We start from the raw sequence: 23,410 nt of genomic DNA, 5'->3' as shown, positions 1-23,410 counted from the left end.
AATATATCAAATTGTCCGTAAATATAACAAAATTTCATTATCTAATTGTTTATATCTATCATCAATAACTCATGACATTTTGCCGTATTTCAAAATATTTTTTCAAGAGTTTTATTATTTAAAGCATTGTTTCGTTAAAAAGATACCTAAATAAAAGACATACATAATGGAAAACAAAAAAAAAGAAAAAAGAAAAAAAAGAAAAAGAGATAAAGTAAATAAAAATTTAAAGGGACGTTTTAAAAAATAGCAAAACAATAAAACAAAATATAGCAAAAGAAAAAACTTAAATGAGTTATAACAGAGGAAGCTAAGTATGAGTTCTTATGAGAATAAAGACTAAAAAGTCTTATTTTGGTGAAGTTTTTATACAGAAATGAAGAGAGTGCATGGTGGACTTCAACTTGACTTCATGGAATAAACCATGGCTATTATTCACATTAGATAAAAGAAATTAAAGCTTCGTGACAAATAAGTGATATTGGTTCCATTTTTTTTAAAAAAAACTTGATGATGAATTTTCTTTTTGAAAGGGAGATGTAAAATGGGTAATTTGATAATTAAATCAAGTATTTTAGATTAATTTTTTTGTAATCCGACAACTCGAACTATCCAACGGTTGGGATTAAAATTTTGGTTTTCTTTAAGTTGTCAATCCAATCAACTCGAAAATATGGATTGAGTTAGAAATGTCCCCAAACCTAATACGTTTAAAAGATTATTCAATGAGATTATTTAGGCTACATTCGGGGTGAGTATCGACATCCAAAAATTGATACTGAAATCGACCAAATCGAGACTTGATGGTTGGTTTTATTAAAATTCTAGTCGGTGGTTGGTTTAATTAAAATGTTTCACAAAACCGACCGAAACCAACCCGCTGAACATCGTTGTCGATTTTCCTTAGTATGAACCAACTAGATCGATTTTCGACCCGGGCTTTTACACAAAACCAACCGAATTTGACCCATGATCACCCCTAGGCTACATCTTACTTTTTGTCTTCTGAGAATACTTAACAGATATTTTGCATACAACATATTGGTTTGTATTATGTTTATGTATTATGGTTCATCATGTTGAAATAGGGTATAAACACAATGGATACGCTTTTGGTTCATCAAAATTGAAATCCATATAATTCAAACTTTTAATAATTAATATAATTTGATTGTTTTGATTTTGAATAATAATTGTGTAAAGAAATATTAGTTGTTAGGATTTGAATTTAAGTTTGATTTAATTATTAGGCATTTGATGAACTGTTAATTCACAAATAATAACTCTAAAATGATCCACATGTGTTGTTATATGAAAAGAAAAACCTAAACAAAAAATATGATTTGGAATTAAAGAAATAAAGACTAAAGCTTGTTCGCCAAAATTTGGAGGGGGGGCCTGATTTTATGTCCACCACCGCCTTCTTCATCCACCGTCGTTGATTCCCTCCGCCGCTACCTTCCCACAGACCCACTAATCTCTTCTTCATCCAATCCTACCTCTCATCGATCATTCCCCCGATCCATCGTTGTCCATGGCCAACGAGCAAGTGCCTCCTTCTCCATCGTCTTCCTCCACTGATGTCGTCTCTCCGTTGGGCAACTCCGTCATCCCAATAGTGAACAAGCTTCAGGACATTTTCTCTCAGTTGGGTAGCCAATCCACCATTGAGCTCCCTCAAGTTGCTGTCGTTGGTAGTCAGAGCAGTGGCAAGTCCAGCGTACTAGAAGCTCTCGTTGGTCGCGATTTCTTGCCGAGGGGTTCTGATATCTGCACGCGGCGGCCATTGGTGCTTCAGCTTGTGCAGACTAAGTCTGAGGAGGAGTATGGGGAGTTCTTGCACATAACCGGGAAGAAATTCTACGACTTTTCTGAAATTCGAAGGGAAATTCGTGTAAGGCTTGTGTTTCTTAGCTGTTGTCTTCTTTCTTTGTTTGAATTTTTTGTGCATTTAAAGCCTAGAGTTGCAAATGTGCGAAATATCATTTCTGGCTTTGAGTATTATTAACCCGAAATGAGATAATTTTCGTAGTCTATGCTGCATTACTTCTTAGAATGTCACATGCCAGGCAATAAGATGAGCATTAACTTCAGCTTGTAAATTTCTGTTTCCTTTCGGTTATCTGGGTTACTTTAGAATGTAACTTTCTTCATTTAGCTTATAAATATGGCTATTGGCTTTCATTTGAAGTTAATTTCAGAATTGAGGTGTTCTTTGGAAGTTAAGAGTGCACCAAATTGGTATCAAAGTGTGCCCGATCCAAGGCCTGATTTGTTGAAATTGGATCATTCAACATGGAAGAGGAAGCTTCTCAAAAGACTCAGCAGTTGGTCGAGGGGTCACTGGAAGATGTTATACAGCAAATCCTTTCAAAGTTCTAGACCCAAAATATTACAAATCCTTAACAATGAAATAAAAAGACAAGCTCTGAAAAAAATGCAATGTGACCCAAAGGTCTTTGGAATTAATAAGGAAGAAAATATCACCAAGGTCCCTTTTCGATCCTCTTAACACTCGATTATTTCACTCACCCCAAAGATCCCGCATAATTGCAAATGCACTGATAGGCAAAAGAAAATGACCTTTATCATAAAGGGGCAGATGGAATCGAAACTCCCCAATCATATCACTATTATCCCTTTGATGAGCTCTCAAGAACTCAAAATTATCGAGAACTCAAACTTTCAAAGAATGTGATCCTAATCATTCTCCCCCTTTCGATGGAGAATATAATGAAACAAAACAACTAATAAGGGCATCTTCTTTGCAAGCCAATCCACAACGTTTACTCTTTATGTTAAACTTGCCAAGTAATTTCGTACTCACCTAAGGGGTAAGGATCAATTAGACTACAAAAAAATGAATTGCACGAGAATCCCTCCAATGGGCTAGGAATCCACAAAATCAAATTCATTTTAATTTTTTGAGAAGGAAACAAGTCTCTTCATTCATATATATATGTAAAATGAAAGAGACTAATGCTTTAAGTACATAAGGGTTATACAAAGAGCATACATAAAATCAGCAGGTGCCCCCAAACATCTCATCTAGGTTGACACCCCCTTAGCACCCTCATCATATACTTCTAGACATAACATAAAAAATCATGCCGAGGCTTGTAAATTCAGCCATCACAAAAAGGACTAAAAGACTATAAATCACTAGCCTTGCAAAGGTTTCAACAAAGAGCATACAAAAGACCTAAACAAAAGTGAAAAAGAAGATTAAACTCAACATGTAAATTAAGCTGGGAAGATAAAAACTCCCCGATTTGAGTAGATTTCTTGAATGCTGTAGCTTTTGAAAGGCTTGGAGAAGGAACACCACGATGAGTCATTCTTACGGGCAACTTCAAAGTGATCCAACCAAACAAAGGATTTATCATGGAACACCCTTTGATTCCAATTTAATTTATAAAGGATAAAATTGAAAATTTAAAACTTGTTAGGAAGTAACCGCATATTCTATGAGAATCTTATTTTGAAGGTAGTAGGGAATTGATTTTAAGAAGTGTGAGAAATACAGCGTGTTTGAAAAAATGCTTTTAACAAATTCATTCACAATCAAGAATCAACCTTGCCAAACACTCAAAATGATTCAGATTTTTACTTATTTACTTTTACGCTGTCAAAAACAATCCCAAACACATCCCAAGTCATTATTAATTTTCTTGTAGACCCCATTTCAGTTTTGTTACTTTCCTCTATTCTAATTAATGTCAGTTGGGGAACCTATTTGTGCCTTCCTTGGTCCGACCTTTTGGAGCATACTTAATGTTCTCCTCTGTATGTTTGATAGATGTTAATACAACATCTCTCAAAGAAGTTCACAGGGCTTCCTATTTAGGGTAGCTATTACAACTGGACTGTCTTTATTGTTTCTCTCCAAGAAGTTTGCAGCGCTTTATTCCCTTTTAACTAGACTGTTTTCATTGTTTCTGTATAGTTTTAAATTTCTAATTCCTTATGTTTACTTTATCGATACTTTGTTAGTTTTTTTTTTTTTTTCGGTATGGAAGATACCTTGTTATTTAATTTCACTTAATGTTTACTTTATTGATACTTTCTAATTCCTTGTGTAAATAACTTTCAAATACCCTTTATTATTATTTTTTTATTATCATTTAAATTATTATTATCTTTTCTTCCTTTTGGAGTTTGTATCTTAGAATCACTTTTCATTCACTTAATGTAAAGTTTCATTTCTCGGTAAAAAAACAAAACAATCTTTCTCTCTCTAGCTATCTGCTGAGTGAGTCACATGACTTTGCATTTAAAGTATGTTGAAGCATAATAACGATCTCCAACTTGCAATGTGTCCTCTTTTATGCTGTAGGCTGAGACTGATCGGGAGGCTGGTGGAAATAAAGGTGTCTCAGACAAGCAAATTCGTTTGAAGATCTTTTCACCAAATGTTCTTGATATAACTCTGGTTGATCTTCCTGGTATAACCAAAGTTCCAGTTGGAGATCAACCTTCTGATATTGAAGCTCGCATTCGTACAATGATTATGTCATACATTAAAGTTCCAAGTTGTTTGATTCTTGCCGTTACACCAGCAAATTCTGATTTGGCCAATTCAGATGCTCTTCAGATTGCTGGAAATGCTGATCCTGATGGTAAGTTATTTCACAGCATTTAGTCCATGAGTTAGTACTTTATTCCCTTTTAACTAACACATTTCACGTGTTTTCAGGTCTTAGAACGATTGGGATAATCACAAAGGTGCTTCTTAAGTTTACTAGGTATAAGTCTACTTTGCAGATGAAGTCAGTTTTTGATGGTTCTCTTCCTCATAATTGCAGCTAGACATAATGGATAGAGGCACTGATGCACGTAATCTTTTGTATGGAAAAGTGATTCCATTGCGGCTTGGCTACTTTGGTGTTGTGAATCGAAGTCAGGAGGTAATTATAAACTTGACAAGAATGCAAACTCTTGCAAATGATGCTTAATTTTTGAAGTTCTTGATCTTTTTTAATATGAACTTGTTGATTTCTCGTAAACAAGAAACAGTATTTTTTATTGATTTAATGAAAAGAGATTAATGCTCAAAGCTAAATTTCACAAACTAGTAGTCAAGTTTGTCTGATTTTTTCTTTTAAAAATATTTATGTGTGTGTGAAAGATAATGTATCTTTATTTTTAAGTCTTAAAAAGCCATGAAGGAACAATGATAATCGATGATCATATTACTTCATTTTGGGATGATTTTTTTTTTAATTTCTTCTATGATTACAAGAATCAAATTCAAAGTCTTCTTCAATGTTAAAAAGACTTAAGGTAGCTAGGATTTTTTAAGGGTTTTAGAGACCACCTTCTCTGATACCAACTTGAATTTGGGTAAGAAAATATCATTATATTTCTCTCTATTTATATAGCAAATCGGAGGTCTTGTTATATAGAAGAGAGACCATCTTCCAATAATGGAAAAAAATCTTATGGAAATAAACTATAAATATATACATAACACACATCTATTATCTAAAAGTATAATGGCAATTCAACAATATTTCATTTTATAATCATTTAGATGCACACTTTATTGCAATGGTCTGATTTGATTTGTTGCTTTCATTTCTAAACCAGGATATCTTACTCAACCGGAGTATTAAAGATGCACTTATAGCTGAGGAGAAATTTTTCCGCAGCCATCCAGTATGATCATGCTATTCCCTTGTTAATGCAATGGAGTAGGATTCTTGAACATATTTTATTTATGGTTTAGCTGTTACTCAGGTATATGATAGTCTGGCTGATCGATGTGGTGTTCCTCAGTTGGCAAAGAAGTTGAACCAGGTATTAAAATGGGGTATTTAGATGTGTACTTATATTTGCTTCTAAATGAGGTACTAGCATATAGGTGTGACCTACCAGCTTTTATCTCCGTCTCTCCCTCCAACATTCTCCTTCAATTTGATTGACTTTCAAATTTAGTCTGCCTGCTATTGGCTACTTAGTTTAAACTTTTCAAGTTCGGATCCAATTCTATGAATTTATTTTTAATTTGATTTTATAATAACTTTTTGCAGATTTTAGTGCAACATATAAATGCAATTCTACCTGGGTTAAAGTCACGCATAAGCTCTGCACTAGTTTCAGCTGCCAAGGAGCATGCCAGTTATGGAGAAATCACGGAGTCAAAGGTATATTTGATGGCTAAAGATTATTTTTATGGTTGAGAATTTTTACAGTCAAAAAGTATTTCTTGTTGTTTGAGGTTCTTCCATCTATTATTCACAATGAACTACTGAAGGTCTCACATTGTGTTCTGAGTCTTATGAAGTGTCCCATGGTGTTATTGATGTTAATGCATGCAATTCTCCAGCAAATTCACTCCATTTGTTGCGTTTTTCTCTGACAACTTTCTCTACCTGTATTGAGGAAACTAAAAGTCTCCCTGGCTTCTATACTATTTTGCGATTGCTACTTTTGTTTGGTTAAAAGTTCAGTCTGCTTGATGTTTGCTACTGGTTTCATAATTGTTTACTTCTTGTTAATATTAGGCTGGTCAAGGTGCTCTTCTTCTGAACATTTTATCAAAATATTGTGAAGGTAAGTGTTGCTTCATTTCTCTTTCCTTTCCACGTGGAATCATGCAAGTGGTGTCATTTATAATTCTTGCTATTTTCTACTTAAGTAGATTTGAACTATATGTTTGTTGTTGGAAACAGCATTTTCATCAATGGTTGATGGGAAGAATGAAGAAATGTCAACATCTGAACTCACTGGTGGAACTCGTATTCACTATATTTTTCAATCAATCTTCGTGAAAAGTTTAGAGGTACTTGTGGCTTCATTTTCTAAGTTGTGAAGTTCCATCGTTTGAGTCCCCATTAGTGCTTTTTCATGGAATAATCAATACGAAATTATCAGGCTCGTACTTAGTCATAGTGTAATTTTCCTTTTTTGGTTCGTTTGATTGGATGAGCTGCTTGCTCCGGCTGTCACTGACATTTTCACATGGCAAACCTAATGATGAATTTTACTTGTTGAGAAAATTGAAGAATACAAAGAAAATGATTTCAAATCTGTATGGTGCAACTGCAAGTTTTGAAATCAAGACATAAAAACTTTGTTAGGAAAATGATTTCAAACCTGTATGGTGCAACTGCTAGTTTTGAAATCAAGACATAAAAACTTTCTATGAAGTTGAAGAATTTGAATGCAAAAAGTGGGATTGGGATTCTAGTCAACGAGATTTCAAAAGGTTGAAGCAGTGCTTTCTATTCTCTATGGATAAGAAAATATGAAGAAGTGGTGAATTTGAATTTGTTGATGATTGTTTCTAGGTTGTAATGCTTGGGAGAGAATTTTGCTATGGGAAAACATGGTCAAAGCACTGCATGCAGATCCAAATTCAAATTCTCTCCCAAGCTCATTGTGAAGCAAATAGCTTTGAAAAGGCAAAAATCTGATCATATTTCAAAGGCCTGTTGTGCTAAGAAAGTTATGTATTTTCTAATTACTGAAAATATTTTCTTATTTTCCATACAAATACCTTAGCTTGCAGAATTCTAGCTTACTTGAGGCCCCCTTTACTGAAAAAGAGATTAGAGAAGCTGTCTTCGGGATGAGTTGTCTTAAATCCCTCGACCCTGATGGCATGACTGGAGAGTTTTGTAAAAAATCTTGGAAATTCTGAAGTCCAATCTAGTAAGGGTGTTCCAAGATTTTTTTCAAAACAGAATCATTAATAGAAGATGTAACGAGACTTATGTTTGCCTCATCCCAAAAAGAAAGTGGTGGCCCTTGTGAGTGATTTCAGACCTATAAGCTTAGCTACATCCTTGTATAAAGTTATTTCTAAGGTGCTTACAACAAGACTTAAAAATATTCGTCCCTCAATAATTAATGATTCTTAAATGGCCTTTGTGGAGGGGAGGCAAATTCTTAATGCTATTTTGATTGGTTCTAAGGCTGTTGATGAATGGTCTTTAAAAGGTAGAAAAGGCGTTCTTTTGAAGCTCGATCTGGAGAAAGCCTATGACAAGGTGGACTGGTCTTTTCTTGATATGGCCATGGAACTTAAAGGCTTTGGTAAGAGATGGAGGAGATGGATTTGGGGCTGTATATCGACGACTAACTTCTCGATTATTGCCAATGGTGGGCCTAGAGGAAAGATTTTTGCTAAAAGGGGTATTTGTCAGGGTGATCCTCTTGCCCATTTTCTTTTTACGATCATGGGAGATGCTCTAAGGTGCCTTATTCACTATTGTAATGAGAAAAGGATCATAAAAGGCATCCATTTTGAGAGCTTGGCAGAGATTTAACCCCCCTTCAGTACGCATATGATACTCTTCTTTTTTCTTCTTGGGAGGATGGAAATTTTGAGTCATGGTGGAAGGTGATTAATATCTTTCTTGGGGAGCTGGTTTATCCCTTAACAACTCCAAAACGTCTTTAATCGGTATTAACCTTAACAGTGATGACTTGGCTTCTTATGCTAATTCTTTGAGGTGCTCGGTTGATAATCTCCCCTTTAACTACTTGGGCTTTTCTATTGGAGGGGTTCGTAATAGAAAAGCGATGTGGAACGCCCTTACAGAGCGATTCAAATATAAAATCGATAGGTGGAGAATGTGTCCCTATCCAAAGGGCGCAGGTTAACTCTTATGCAATCAGTTCTCAACAGCCTTCCTTGTTATTTATTTTCCCTTGCTCAAGCTTCAGTTGGTGTTATCAATAGATTGGAAAAGATGATTAGGAATTTTGTCTGAATATGAGGGTCTACTAATTCGGTTGCCCAACTTGTCAAATGGGACTGTACTTCTCGCCCGATCTGTTATGATGGCCTTGGGATTGGCTCGTTTAGGCAAAAGAACAACACTCTTCTCACTAAATGGCTTTGGAGGTTTAGTAAGGAAGAAGCCTCTTTATGGAGGTGCTTAATTGTGGCCATTTATGGCTTAAAGGAGAGGTGCTTAATTGTGGCCATTTATGGCTTAAAGGAGAATGGGTGGTCAAAGGTCCGAACTGGGGGAAGGTCTTATAGTTTATGGGCTGGTATTTTGAAGCACAAGGAGACCGTCTTTAAATTCTCGGCTTTTTTGTTGGGAAAAGGAACCAAAGTCAGATTTTGGAAGGATGTTTGGTGTGGTGTGGAACCACTCGTAGAAAAATTTCCTAACTTGTTTTCCTTTGTCATTGAACAAGGATGCTTTTGTGGCTGATTGTTGGTGTAATATTACTCATTCGTGGAACTTGGGCCTAAGAAGAAATGTGCTCGATAACGAGCTTGACAATGTGACCTCAATTCTGGAAATTCTTCATTCTTGGGCCCCCTCAGATGGTGATGATAATCTTAAATGGACTCCTAACGTTAATGGCAGCTTTACTACGAAGTCTATTTTTCTTAATTTAACCAAGAGTTCCCCCTCCATTGCTGTTCCTTTGATTCGTCGCATATGAAAGACTAAAATCCCAAAAAAGGTGAAATTCTTCTTATGGTTGCTCGCCTATAGAAGTTCTAACACCCACAAGAAACTCCAAAAAAAATTCCAGCACACAATGCTCAGCCCCTCGATGTGCTGCCTTTGTTTCAAAGAAGAGGAGACCCTGGACCACTTATTTTTGCATTGTCTCTTTACTAGGAAAGCTTGGAATACTTTGTTTAGAATTTTTGATTTGGAGCTTTGTCTTCCTAGTAAGGTTGATAGTTGGTTGATTGAAGGGCTCAACATTAGAGGTTATAGCCTGAAAGGAAACATTTTATGGAGATGTGCTACCCGGTCCCTTTTGTCGTGCATTTGGAAATAAAGGAATAGTAGAACTTTTGAAGATAGCTATAATTCTTTTGATTCTTTTTGGACTGTGCTGCAACACACAGTTTCTTAGTAGAGTACGAATTACACCAAACACTTTTGTAATTTATAGCCTTTCTATGATTTTCAACATTTGGAAGACCATCATTTTTTAGTTTCGTTTGGGGAGGGCCCTCTTGTCCCTTGCCCTTAGGTTGTTCTCTTTTGTTATATGAATATACATGTTTCTTATCCAAAAATAAGGGAAAAGAATTATTCAAGGAAATATGAACAACGGTCAGAAAGGAAAATAAGGAATTTTTTTTACAGAAAAGGTAAAATTGGAAAAGGTAAGAATTGCTGAATTTAATGGGAGAATATTTTCTATATTCAACAAAAGTCAAGGTTTTTGAGAAGAACAAAAGTCAAGTTTGTTTTTGCGGATCTCCACTTTTGAAGGTTAAACACTTGTAAAATGTAGAGTTGTGCTCTCTCTCCTAATTGGTGTGTTTGTAAAACAGTGAGAAGTCTTTGATGCACCTTTTTTTCTTCTATCCCTTTGCTATTGATTGTTGGGGAGACTGTTTAGGTTGTTCAAAAATTAAAATGCAAGGCCCTAGAAAACTTTAGATGCTCTTCCACAGTTGATGGAAGGCCCACAAAAATCCCCTTTGGTTCAATGGGATCTTCGCCCAACTTTGGTGGTTGTGGTTTGAAAGACACTCTAGAATCTCTCTGGATCAAGAAACTAATAGCAACTTTCTTAGGAGTATCCTCCACTTCTAACTTTTTTTTTGTAATTATAGCCTAACCCAAATTTATACTAGTTGGGCTTCTTCTTTGTAATTTTTTGTATGATCCTCATCTCCCCCTCCTTGTCTAGTGCTATGTGTGATGCCGAAAGTTATGTTTCTTACTAAAAGAAGACCTTAGCTTCTTTACGAATTCAATAAGACCCTATCTTCACTTTTTCTTTAGTTGGTTTACCGATTGAAAGTGAAGGACCCATCAAGTGAGTGTTTGAAATGAACCAGCAACTACTTGAGCATAACTCTTATGTTGATGAAGAGAATGAGTCGGCTATGTCCAGAGATAAAGATGGCATCTTTGATAATACGATTAGTCTTCAAAAATTTACCTAGTCTTTCCCAGAATGCCAGCCCTTCCTTTTTCAATGGAGCATGGACCCATTGGCACAAGTAGAGACTGTCTACCCCCTGTGGGAGACCAAATGAAGAATGAACCTTTGACAAAAGAGTGTCTCCATCTTCATTCTTATCTTTTTTATGGATAAAATGGCAAAGCTGCTGCTGAAGTAAATCTACTAAGGAGCTTTCGAACTAGTTAATTTGGGTTGACAACAGAGTTGGCAACTGCTTGTGGGAAGTGTTCTTTTTTTTTTTTTTTTGAAATGGAAACAAGCTTCTTAAAGAAAAAAATTGCCAGCTTCGACCAAAATTCAAAAAGAGTTATTAATCTCGAGTGAAAGGAGTAGAGTGGTGTGGAAAGTAATTGAGGAGTATCTAATGCCCTTTGTGGAAAAAAAAAAGAAATATGAGATTTTGACTAAGTGAAGGCTTCACCCTGATAATGACATGTTCAGAGATCAAGAACAGCACAAGGGCCATTTAGATTTTAAATGACTAGAAGTGTGGATATTGTAGAAAAAGATTCTATGAAGAAAAATATTTCGATCAGCATTTTGACAATAGACACTATAATTTGCTCAATGTGAGTCGAAGTAGATGCTTGGCAGATCTTTATGGTGCATTGCACTGTGACCATGCGATTGATGCGGTATGAGAGAAAAGTAAATGAAAACTTGCTGCTGCTGCAAGAAATAAACATGTGTAAGGGTCTTGCTGACAGCTGTTTTCTTGTTGAAGAGGGAGCTTCAGCCAGCCAGAGAGGGCAAAGCTTGTTCGTTTAATCAGCTTTCGTTCATCTGTACCTATAGAAGTCCCAATACAGATTCAACACCTAGAGAGGAATGAGATCTTTTTGTATCTTGCAACTACCTACTTCCACCCTCATGAATTGAGAAAGCAGCACACAAATCGAAGATGAAGTGAAGAGAAATAAAGAAAAGGCTGACTTCATCATATCAAGTAAACCATGGAGGATAAGCAAGAGATGAATGTCGGATACTCGACGGAGAAGCAGTTGGAAAAGAAGGTGACAGTTGGAGTCCCAGAATAGGAGAGAGGAGAGAGCTGTGGGGGAGGGGGAGGGGGAGGGGGATTTAGTCAAGTAACATATCTTATGTCCATCTTTTCTCCATCTCCTAGATGCAACAATTAAAATGAGTGAACCAAACAAGAAAAGTTTATTCTGTGTGCAGATTTTCTGCTTGATTTTTTAGTTGTATTTCTTTTCTTTTTCTTCATGCAATTAATGCTGTCAAAGTAGTGGGGAGTGATAATTCTCATTGATATGGTGAAATGTTATTCCGCAGGAAGTAGATCCTTGTGAGGACTTGACTGATCTTGACATCCGAACTGCTATCCAGAATGCAACTGGTCCTAAATCTGCTTTATTTGTTCCCGAAGTAGGTTATGGTACCTTTTGTTTTCCACTTCTATGTTGCTCATAGTTATCGTTTTACTCTATGCTTTAATAATCTAAATTAATAACTCATCATTTTCTGCATGTTTTTAAGTTCTTCTCACATTGGGTGCCCCCACCTGACAAGATTTAGTACCTTATATTTGTTTTTATTTATTCTAGCTTGTTTGGATATGATGAAGGTGCTAAGGGGATGTCAACCTAGTTGAAATGTCCAGATGCATCTCCTGATCTTTGGTTTATATGCTCATTGTATAATCCTCTTGTACTATGAGCTTCTATCTCATGATTAATATATTAATAAAGAGGCTTTCTTTTCAAAAAAAAAAAAAAACAAATAAATAAATAATATTAATAAATCATAATTATATAAATTCATTAAATAGTAAATTATGTAATCATGTAACTTAATTATAAATTATTCATTTTACAAATAATTGTAATTAATAATCTAATTAATATTATTATTTGATTATTAAATAATTAATTTTGCTCAAAACTTTGAACTGAATTTATTGTTTATCAATTAATCTATTAAAAATTTATAGAGGTTTCATGATTGATTTTTATAGATTAAATACAAAGATAATTTGTTCCATAAAACTTCTGATAATATTCTATACACAACTAAATATAAAACTTTTGATAACATTCCCATGCACAACTAAATATGGTCATTCTTTATTCTCAGCAATATTCCCAAAATCCTTAATTTCTGGCCGTCTTTAAAGCCTTAAACGAAAGGCCCCATAAGGATTTGACTAAGATAGTCTAATTTACCCTGATCCTAGTACATCATCCATGCTTGATAGAATTTAGTGATAACATATTATGGAGGAGGTTTATCCCAATTTGATGTTTATTTCATCTTTCAATATGTGTAGGTTCCTTTTGAAGTTCTTATTCGCAAGCAAATAGCTCGCTTATTAGATCCAAGCCTTCAGTGTGCAAGGTTCATATATGATGAACTAATAAAGGTGGGATTTTACTTGTTTATTATTGTTTAGTGTTTTGTTTTGTGCTGCTTATCATATTGCTTGCTTATAATTTCTTAATATTTGGTTGAGCTATCTTCAGATTAGCCATCGTTGCATGGTAAATGAACTACAAAGATTTCCTGTCTTAAGGAAGCGCATGGATGAAGTTATGAGCAATTTTTTACGAGAAGGTCTTGAACCCTCAGAGATCATTATTGGGCATATTATTGATATGGAGGTATGACATCTATGTTTGATTTTTTGGTGCTCTACATTAGCAAGCATACGAACAATTTTTCTTTTCTCAACGAAACAAAACCTCTTCACTGATATAATGAAATGAGACTATTGCTCAGAGTACAATACTTAGATACAAAGGAGGACAAAATACTAGAAACAACCAAGTGGCCAACCCCGAAACACCCTCGGCAAATCCTAATATGGCCAACACAATGTTCTCAAATCATTTTATATTGATAATGAAGAATTTGGTGAAATTTACCCCTCTTATTTTGTTTTCCTGCTTTATGTGACGGTTAAGACAAATGAAGTGTCATAGTTGTTGTCTTTGAGTTTGTTATTAAAAAAAGAATATGTCCCTCTGTTGGATGACATTTCGTCAATAGACATTGATTTATGTTTCTTGAACAAAGTTTGTGTGAAAATAATTGTTAAAAACCAATAAACCCAAAAGCTTAAACTAACGAGCGAAGGTAAACATTCAATTATTTTAATACTTCAACATAATTATTTTTGTGGCCTTTCAGCGCCAATATATAGGAGCCCGTCTTAGTAGTTGTTAGTTGTTTATTTACCTGTTTCAGCTCCTTATTCTTATAGAATGTTTGATCTCAATATCATATCGTATTTGTATTTGTAGATGAACTACATAAACACTTCACATCCAAATTTTATTGGTGGAAGCAAGGCTGTTGAGATTGCATTGCAACAAGTGAAGTCCTCTAGGGTTTCCCTGCCTATTTCCAGACAGAAGGTAAAGGAGATGAATGGTTATCTTTCCTGTTCACACATGCATATATATACACACATCACACATGTATATAATAAAAAGCACTTTCTTTATGGAAAATTTACTTTTAAGGAACCTTGAACTTGCAATATTATGGACAATATTTAGGAACCTTGGGCTCTACTGCTCTTTCAATTCTTCTTTTTGTAATTGGCACAAAAATTGTTACGTTGTTACCCTTTTTCCTTATATCACTCATTCGTGGAGTTTGTATCACTTGAGCTGATATTTTTTTTCATTGAAATCATGAAAAGTTCTCTTGGTTAAAAAAATATATAAAACTAGGTAATAGGTTGATGTAATAAAGAAATTTGAGAAAAACATTTAATGTTTTGTAGTTTGTAGCACAAAAAAAATAAGAATCAAATAAAAGAACGTAAAAAGAGTGGATTTTAAGTCACTTTTTTATTTAGAAGAAAACATAACTTTTTGATTGATATAGTGAAAAGAGTGCTTTAGCCTAAAGAATAAAAGGAGAGATCTCCAATAATTAAATCAAAGTCTTAATTATGAATCAAAAGTTACCAATACAAGAGGACAAATTCTCTATTTCTAGAGAATCAGAAAGCAAACTAATCTTGGTCCTCCCTTTTCAAAAAAGGAAACAAGTCTCTTTATTAAGATAATGAATAGACAATACGAAGAGATAAATTACAATAAAGAGGCTAGATCTAAGCCCTAAGGATCAACAAATGCACTCGGACATCTCAACTAGGTTAACACTCTCTTTTCGCTCTCATCATATTTGGACATAGATCGACAAAATTACACAAATTTAGAGCAAATACGTAAATAAGCAAAATACAACCAGCACATGACTAAAAACATTAAGAGACAGAAACAAAAGCAACGACTTCATTACAATACAAGAACCAAATTAGAATTAAACAAATATACGATTGCTGAATCCTAATTAATCAAAGAAACTAATCCTAATCCCACTAAACCAACGAAACTAATCCTAATCTAATCAAAATAAATAACAAAATAGTGGTTTGGAGCCACATTAGACAAGGTATATTCAATGACAACAGGAGAAACAAGAGTAGAAGGTTGGTTACCTGGAGTTTCAGAATCATCCCTCGGATTATGAGTTTGGATTTGTCACAAGTCAGCTATTTGGTCCTTGCTCAATTGATTGGATCTTTTTCTAGCATAAAACTTAAACTTAGGATTCAGATTAGTGGAATCTTTTTGTAGTAATTTTCCCCGTGTGTTAGAAGATTTTATGCTTGGCATTGAAGAACTAGTATGATTACGACAAATAACATTTGGAAGAGACATACATCTACATTCCAAAACTTACCATCTTCTGAATTTGATGTATTCTCCCCTGAAGACAGTTTTGGGTGAAAAAGGTTGGTTTTCCAAAAACGACACATCCCATAAAGTTTTTTTTGTTTGAGGATCAAAACATTTGTACCTCATTTTGTTGGAAGCATAACCCAAGAAAATACATTAATAACTCTATGGTCTAATTTTGATCGAAAGTGACTGGGAACATGCACTTAACAAATACACCTAAACACTTTATAGCATAAGAGGACAAACGAGTAGTTTAGAAAGAATGTGAAATCTGAATCCTTATCCTGAAAAATCGGATTTTACATCCTATCCAATGTTGGATTCTCAACATCTCAACATGTTGCCTCAAGCTAGTGTCTCTTTTGGGTTCACCAATCTTGACCGGATCTCAATTTCTTTTTAGTGGACCGAATACCGGATTGGGCTTTATGGACTTTGAAATCATGTGAATTTGAATGAAGTAAAATATTTGTATTCTAATCATATATTTGTAAGATACGTATTCTATATAAAGGGCTTAGTGCATAAATGGAAAGAATAATACTGAGAATAAAATAAAATCATTTATAAGCTTACAGATAATTAGTTTATTTACAGCCAACAGAACTCTATACATGCTTGCCACCAAGATTGATTTTGTTCAACCATTTTAGCAAAAGCAACCTATAAACCCATCTGGAAAATTTCTGTTTTATAACACATAATTTGTGAAGAAACAAGTTGAAATAAGCTCATGAAAAGGGAGGCAACAAATCATAACTGGCAAGGAGTGAAACCTGAAAAATAGTTTAGAAAGGATGTATATTACAAGAGATCAAGAAAGGATGTGAAATCCAATTCCGTATCCTAAAAAATGTGATGATTGTATTCATTCCAAATGAGCCAGGGAAAACCCTGGTTGACGATGAAAGCCCAGGCGATCTTCTTATCTTTGAACGGTGGCCAATGATGTGCATACTTTTTTTCTGAAAAGGAGATAGCCTCTTTACTAATATATTAATAATGAGACAGAAGCTCATAGTACAAGAGGATTATACTATGAGCAATAACCAAGGGTCAAGAAGTGCATTTGGACATCTCAACTTGGAGGAGCATATTAAGGAGGAGAGGATCATTTCGGATGATCAAGTTCTAGTTTAATATGATAAGATTCTCCTCCAAAAAGATTGAGCGTAGTCACATAAAACCATCAAGTGCATGACTATCTCATTACTCTGACGTCAAAGGACCCACCAATTAGGGGCCGAAGCAATCCAAGTACCCTTTTTAACAAGAACGTCAACAGTGTTTATGCTACCATGACAGACCTCCCATAGGAAGAAGCGAAACTTCCTATGGGTTGGACCCTTCCAAATATTTTTATAAAGAGGAGCGAACTGATTGTGCAGGCATTGGAAGCAAGGTGATGAGTCAGGGACTTGGCAGTAAACTGCCAGCTGCAATCCAGATTCCACCTCCATTTGTCAGCATCAGCGGTACTTCGAGGGGCAACAAGTAAAGAGTAAAGATTAGCCCATTCAAGGATTAAGATTTCGTCGTAGCTCAAGGTCCCATCCTTATAATCAGAATTTCAGCACTGTGCAATAGAAGCATCCTTATGTCTAGTAAGAGCATAGAATCTGGGACAAGCAACTTTAAATGGAGAATTTCCAGTCCAAGTATCGTTGCTGAAGGATGTAGAAGCCTCATTTCCAACCACATAAGTATCTTTATTGTGGATAAGCTCTTATTGCTTTGCAATATGGACCTGCGGTCCCTTGGATTGCTTGAACAACCGGCCTTGTATTTTCAACAGTGTGACTTTGCATCACAATAACTCTTCTCTTCTCCTCATGGTCCAGACGTTGGTCTCTTTTTAAAGAATTCTGAGGTGAAACCATGTGGGCCTGGTGATTTATTATTACCAAGGTTAGAAATAGCATGCCAAATCTCCATCTCAGTAAATGGGGCCTCTAAGGCAATGGTTTGGTCAGCTGTAATAGGATCCCAATATCGTCAGTTGGAAGAGATTGATTTCCTCTTTGTTTGGTGTAAAAACATTGGTAGATATCAAGAAATTCTGATTCAACGTCAGTGCATCAATAAAACTGTGACCCTTAACCCTAACTGAATCCATCTATTATTACATCTTTCTCCGACATTCTAGCAAATACAGTTTCTTGTTCTCTATTTAAAAAAAAGGGTTACATGTTCTCTTTCCAGGGTAGTTCTTGATGGATGTTTAACACTAATTACTAATTTTTATGTTGATTAGGATAGTATAGAGTTTGATAAGGCCACATCATCAGAGAGAAGTTTGAAAACTGTTGGGATTCTGGCAAGGCAAGTAAACGGCATTGTAGCGGATCAGGTAGCAAATATTGTAAATTAGTGGGGACAATGTATTCCAGTCAATTTCCTTGATTACTTGTTTTCCCATTGTTTTTCTGTTCGATATAATATTGGTAAACTGAGAGTTAATTGCCCAGTGTTCTTATCACCTTTTTTTAAATGATTAACAGCCTGTTCGTCCAGTGGCAGAAGGTGAAAAAGTTGCTCCTGGTAATATCACATATTTTCCTTCTTTTTCTTTTTTCTTTTTTTTTTTTTTGGGGGGGGGGGGGGGGGGGGGTTGGTTATAGAAAACAGAGAATTACAATTAAAATAGAGCTATTACAAAATGAGCGGAAATGAGATGCTGTAAAAGACCAACGAGGATGTAAAAGGTACTCTTGATTGGTGTCCCCTTAATGGTGTTTGTAAAGTACTCCTAATTGTATTTATATAACAATATCTCATAATTACAAATACCTTTAACGAGACACCAATATGGGATTAGTGTTAACACTTCCGCTTCATGTCATGTTTTCAGGACGTTTTGGATGTTTAAAAACAAACTGATGAGTTTATTAGCATTAAATTTAACTATTTTATTTTTCATCAATGTTTTAGGGATCCTAAAATAAACTGTGTTAGAGCTCCTTAGACTATTTCAGTGAACTCTTGTTTGTTTGGAAAATCTTTATTTTGAGTCTAAACGGTCAATTGGTGTTGGTTTAAAATTTCATGTATGGTAGTAATAACCTCAGTTAGGGATCTCGAAAAGTCGGGTCATTACAACTTTACTTTTATCAATGTGCATTTAATTGTTGATTGATCCATTAACTACTTTCTACATTTTTCTGATTAATGTGTATGAACTTTTGTCATTAACATCAATGTGATTGCATCCTTCCGTTTCTGGAAGCACAGGGAATTCCACTTGGGGTATTTCAGCTATTTTTGGCAGTACTAGCAGTGATGGCCATGCTCCAGTTAAAGAAAATTCATCAAAAAAATCATTTGGCGAGCCTTTGCATGGTGTGGAGCAATCTTTCTCAATGATCCACTTGAGAGAGGTTAGTCGTAATACCATAATCAACTGTATCGAGTTTTGTAGCTTTAGCCACCAGCTGTCTGACATATTTCACATTGTTTTAGCCACCAGCTGTCTTGAGGCCCTCAGAAAACCTTACGGAGCAGGAGGCTATGGAAATTGCTATAACTAAACTGCTATTGAGATCCTACTATGACATCGTTAGGAAGAATATACAGGACTATGTACCCAAGGCGATCATGAACTTCCTAGTAAGTTAAAATCTTTATTAATACCTCCAGTTCAAGTCATATTTTTCTTCAATTAATTACCGCAAGCCATGAGAAATAGAACTGTTTGCTTTTTTGTTATAAATTTATTAAAATTATTTGTGGTCGTTCTATTTAGTTGGGGGCTCTTTGAGCTTTCTCCGCTTAGTTTCCAAAGCTATTGGTTCTCAGTAGTCTTTGGTTCAGTTTTTAGAGTACCGCCTGTTGTAATGAGATTGGTCTTTTAGACTCACTTTGTTCGTTTCTTTTGTTCAGTTCACTCCGTGTTTCTCATTGTGGGAGTTCTTTTCTATATGTTGTTCTTTCTGGTGCTTTATAGTGGTTGGTGTGTTTAATTGTGTTCTCTTTTTCACTCTTGTCGAGTTTGTTTCTTTGAGCATTAATTGTTTTTCATTTAGTCAATGAAATGTTCTCTCTTGTTCAAGAAAAAAAAAATCATTAAATAGCATCTTTTTCCTCTTGTTAGTCAAACAAAGAATTGTATTGCTTCTTTCTTAATGAAAGTTGTTATATATTTAAAAAAGAAAAAGAAAACAAAGTATCGTATCTCTTTAATCAAGTTGATAATAGACATGTTTATGTTGGTGGGAAGTGAAAATTTCTAAATCTTTTGTCATATTAATTCATTATCATCATCAAGAATAAATACAATTAACTAGTTACCTTAGGTATTAGAATCAAGTTGATAATTGACATGTTTATATTAATGCACTAGAATCAATGTCAGTATGTGATCCCTGATAGGAGCATGTCCACCTTAAACTTCAACTGTTCTATTATGACTTCTTTGACCTTCGACGTTTCTCCTCCCTTTTTTGAACGAGGGTTATTTTCTTTCCCTTCCACCTTTAAAGTTCTGTGATGAACCTTCACTGTGCAACAATGATTCCAGTTTACCGGGTGATAATCTGTCATTGTCAATGCCATGATGCTAGGTTTCCTCTCTTTTGTAATCCTTTTTTGCCTCTGCTGTGAGTTTGACCAAGGTTCTATTCCATGGCTATCCGCTCTCTTGCTTGTTTCTTTCAACCTGCAATTTCTCCCTAGGTTTGTCAACTTACACCAAATTGATAGAGATCCTCCCTAAACAGGTCCTGTGAAGACACAAGTAGAACAACCAACCCAAACATGGAAGCAAATTGGTATGGGCTGTCCTGCCATGTTTGAAAAGCTAAGCTCTAAAGGGTGGAGAAGGGGAAAGGAGCACGCCCTGTAAGCTTGGATGTGGTGGGGAAGCCGGTGAACCTTGGTAGGGTTAGAAATGAAAATTTTAAGGGTCGACAACAAAACCCTGTTTACTAAAAGATTGTGGTGTTTCTCCCTTGAGCGAATACCCTATAGTATACAACATTTTTATTTTATTTTGTTATTATTCTTATTATTATTTTGAGTAACCGAACTTTCATTGAGATCAATGAAAGAATATATGTGGACATAAAACAGATGAACCCACGAAACGAGACCTCAACTATAGGAAATGCCTCTAATCTAAAAGAATGATGTGATGTTGATAATTACAAAAATTCTGAGTATACGACGCCTACAAAGACACATTAAACCTCAGTTCCTCCCACACTTCTAGGAAAGACATTTGATTGAGTCAGTAATGTAGACAATATGGAGGAATTATTTCTTTATGGCAAAATGCACTTTTGGTCCTTGAAGTTTGGATGGTTATGTATTTGGTCCATGAGATTTTAGAGGAAACAATTTTGTCCCTCGTGATTTGTAAAGTGATTCTAAATGGTCTCTTATTTACCTTTTAACAGCGGTTGGACTATGATTTGTTGATGTGAATTGACTAACATGCCATTTTGTTGAAGAAAATAAAATGATTTAAAATATTAAAAATATTCCTTGGATACTTTCCATCCATACCTCCCACAAGAGCTGGGACAAGTTTTTCTCATGGTTGAACAATGGAAGATATTACGTGATAAAATAGCATTTTTTGTCACTTTTTAGATTCTTATTTGCTGCGATTACCCACTTGAAAAGATTCTTCAGCATGTCCTCACAACTAGAGTTGATGAACAAAAGACTATACTTCGTACCTCAGAGTTCAGCCTCGTGCCTTCTCCCCTAGAAGTGTATTCTTTGTAAGCGGGTGGTGGAGGATATGCTTATTTGCTTTGGCAGTATCCTTTTGTTGATATCTGGTGCCAACTTCAGTATTTTACAGATACGCCAACTTAGTTGAGGTTTAAGTTTAGATAGAGAGCTCATGGAGGAAGCTTTTAATCCTTGTTTGGAGACATTATAGATCTCACTGTAGGTTAGTTTTTCGCATATGTTGCAGACCAATGAGCTTGAGAAGAATAGGGAGATTCTTCTTTTTCTAATGCTGCAAACGCAGCATTTATTGATGTGTAAGCACAAGTCTATCAAACAACTGACCATCTAACTTAACAGCCCTACAATCCAACCAATCAACTTACGAAAGTTATATTCTCCCCTTTCAAACTACAATCCTTTTGAGGTAGGCCGACTGGGTAAGCTCATCAGGACCTAGTTGATTAGACAAGTTTCATATGTGTTTTGCAATACCACCTGCCTAATGATGTATATTCAGTTTCTTCCTGTTTTTTTCCTTGTTTTTTAGTGCGAGTCCAAGACCATGTTTTGAGAGGACAACTGAATAGGATCATATTTATTGCTTATATTTTGGTTATTCTGATTCAGGTAGTCCACGCCAAACGAGATCTGCACAATGTATTCATCAAAAAACTTTACCGGTATGTATCATTCTTCTACCATCCTGATTCTGCTTTTGGGTGCTCGTGACCTTGTATCTTTTTGAACTTTTTGATATTCTAAATTATGTTTCTTTTTCTGATGTAATGTTGTAAAACAGAGAGAACCTGTTTGAAGAAATGTTACAGGAGCCAGATGAAGTGGCAATGAAGAGAAAGCGTACTAGGGAAACTCTCCGCGTACTTCAGCAGGCTTTTCGGGTATGGTTTTCCTGGCCACATGATAAGTGGTGGTGCTTTCATCTTGATATGACGAGAGATCGTTCATGATGGAAACTCTTCAGCCTTGAAATAACATATAATAATAAAATAACCATTTGGATGATGAGTTCTATAAGAGTAGATAAATAAAAGGGCAAAAGATGAAGGAAAAAGGAAAAAGAATGATATATGATCACATGTCATAAAGCATCTAGATTCTAGACAGATGGATTCCTAATCATCATAATTTGATGAAAATTGTTCATAGAACAAAAAAGCTAGGAGTCACCAGACAGTAAACCACTGAGAAGATCGATGACCAACTAACAAATTTTATTGAGGGTTCTGTCATGGTTCCCATTGAATTAAATTTTATTCCTAATCATCAGTTTGCTGTTAAATCATGACATTAGCATGCATGAAATTCTAAGAAAATATCATTTTTCCAATGATTGCAGACATTGGATGAATTACCTCTGGAGACTGAAACCGTTGAAAAGGGATACAATGTGGGTGCCGATCCAACGGGACTACCGAGGATCCATGGACTGCCAACATCATCAATGTATTCTACATCCAGTTCCGGTGATTCATATTCTGCTTCTCCAAGGCATCTGAAATCCCGTAAGTCGTCTCATTCAGGGGAGCTCTTGTCTACATTCCATCCTAATGCTGATTCTAACGGAAATGGATTCTCCTAAACCCCAGGAAATTATCCGCCTACTAATCTGTAAGACTTCCAATGTGCATAAGATTCCAATCATTACCGAATGAAGGCAATATATTTGATTTACTGCTACCAAGTCTTGGAGTTTTACCATCCAGAATTATCCAAGATATTAACATCTTTTCCTCTACACAACTTCCTGTCTATCTTGATATACTTTAGTGTTAGATTGCATTATTTATGAAGCTGCCATTAGAATAAATAGGGAGCAGATGAACTCTCCATTTTTTGGAAAATCAGCTGATTGTAAAAATATACTGCCAGTGAAATTGGTCAGATTTTGGAATCAATGTCTAATTTTGGAGCTCCTATAGTTCATCAATTGTAATTTTCCCTTTTCTTTTCTCCCTCCGTTCACTTTATATCTTTAACTCTGCTGCTCTACATCATATTTTATCGAGGGGTTTTGTATGTTTGGAGATACGAGTTATAGCCCAAACTTTTGTAATTGATATTTTGAGGTGATCTTTGTGTAACTAAATATT

At 35.2% G+C, this 23,410-nt stretch overlaps 1 protein-coding gene across 4 annotated transcripts; it reads left to right on the top strand.

The window, feature by feature from the left end:
• Positions 1-1,322: 1,322 nt before the first annotated feature.
• Positions 1,323-23,270, top strand: LOC103495374 (dynamin-related protein 3A-like). 4 transcript variants are annotated; one of them, XM_008456907.3, is made up of 21 exons: positions 1,325-1,894; positions 4,337-4,619; positions 4,697-4,725; positions 4,806-4,907; positions 5,590-5,658; positions 5,740-5,799; positions 6,033-6,146; positions 6,507-6,555; positions 6,675-6,784; positions 12,199-12,291; positions 13,193-13,285; positions 13,386-13,523; positions 14,166-14,279; positions 17,875-17,970; positions 18,122-18,161; positions 18,852-18,997; positions 19,080-19,226; positions 21,927-21,979; positions 22,099-22,198; positions 22,657-22,822; positions 22,907-23,270. In XM_008456907.3, exons 1-21 carry the CDS (start codon positions 1,535-1,537, stop codon positions 22,930-22,932), a joined length of 2,388 nt encoding a protein of 795 aa, XP_008455129.1. In that variant the 5' UTR covers positions 1,325-1,534; the 3' UTR covers positions 22,933-23,270. The 4 variants fall into 4 exon arrangements, 3 of the variants coding, with proteins under 3 accessions (XP_008455129.1, XP_008455130.1, XP_008455128.1); XR_007820320.1 differs by lacking the exons at positions 22,657-22,822; positions 22,907-23,270 and adding an exon at positions 20,336-20,493 and having other exon boundaries at positions 1,323-1,894; positions 22,099-22,191; XM_008456906.3 differs by having other exon boundaries at positions 1,326-1,894; positions 22,657-23,270.
• The last annotated feature ends 140 nt before the right edge of the window (positions 23,271-23,410 follow it).

The sequence above is a fragment of the Cucumis melo genome, chromosome 1 (assembly GCF_025177605.1).
Source record: "Cucumis melo cultivar AY chromosome 1, USDA_Cmelo_AY_1.0, whole genome shotgun sequence".
Lineage (NCBI taxonomy): Eukaryota > Viridiplantae > Streptophyta > Magnoliopsida > Cucurbitales > Cucurbitaceae > Cucumis > Cucumis melo.
This window is presented reverse-complemented; position numbering and strand designations above follow the sequence as displayed.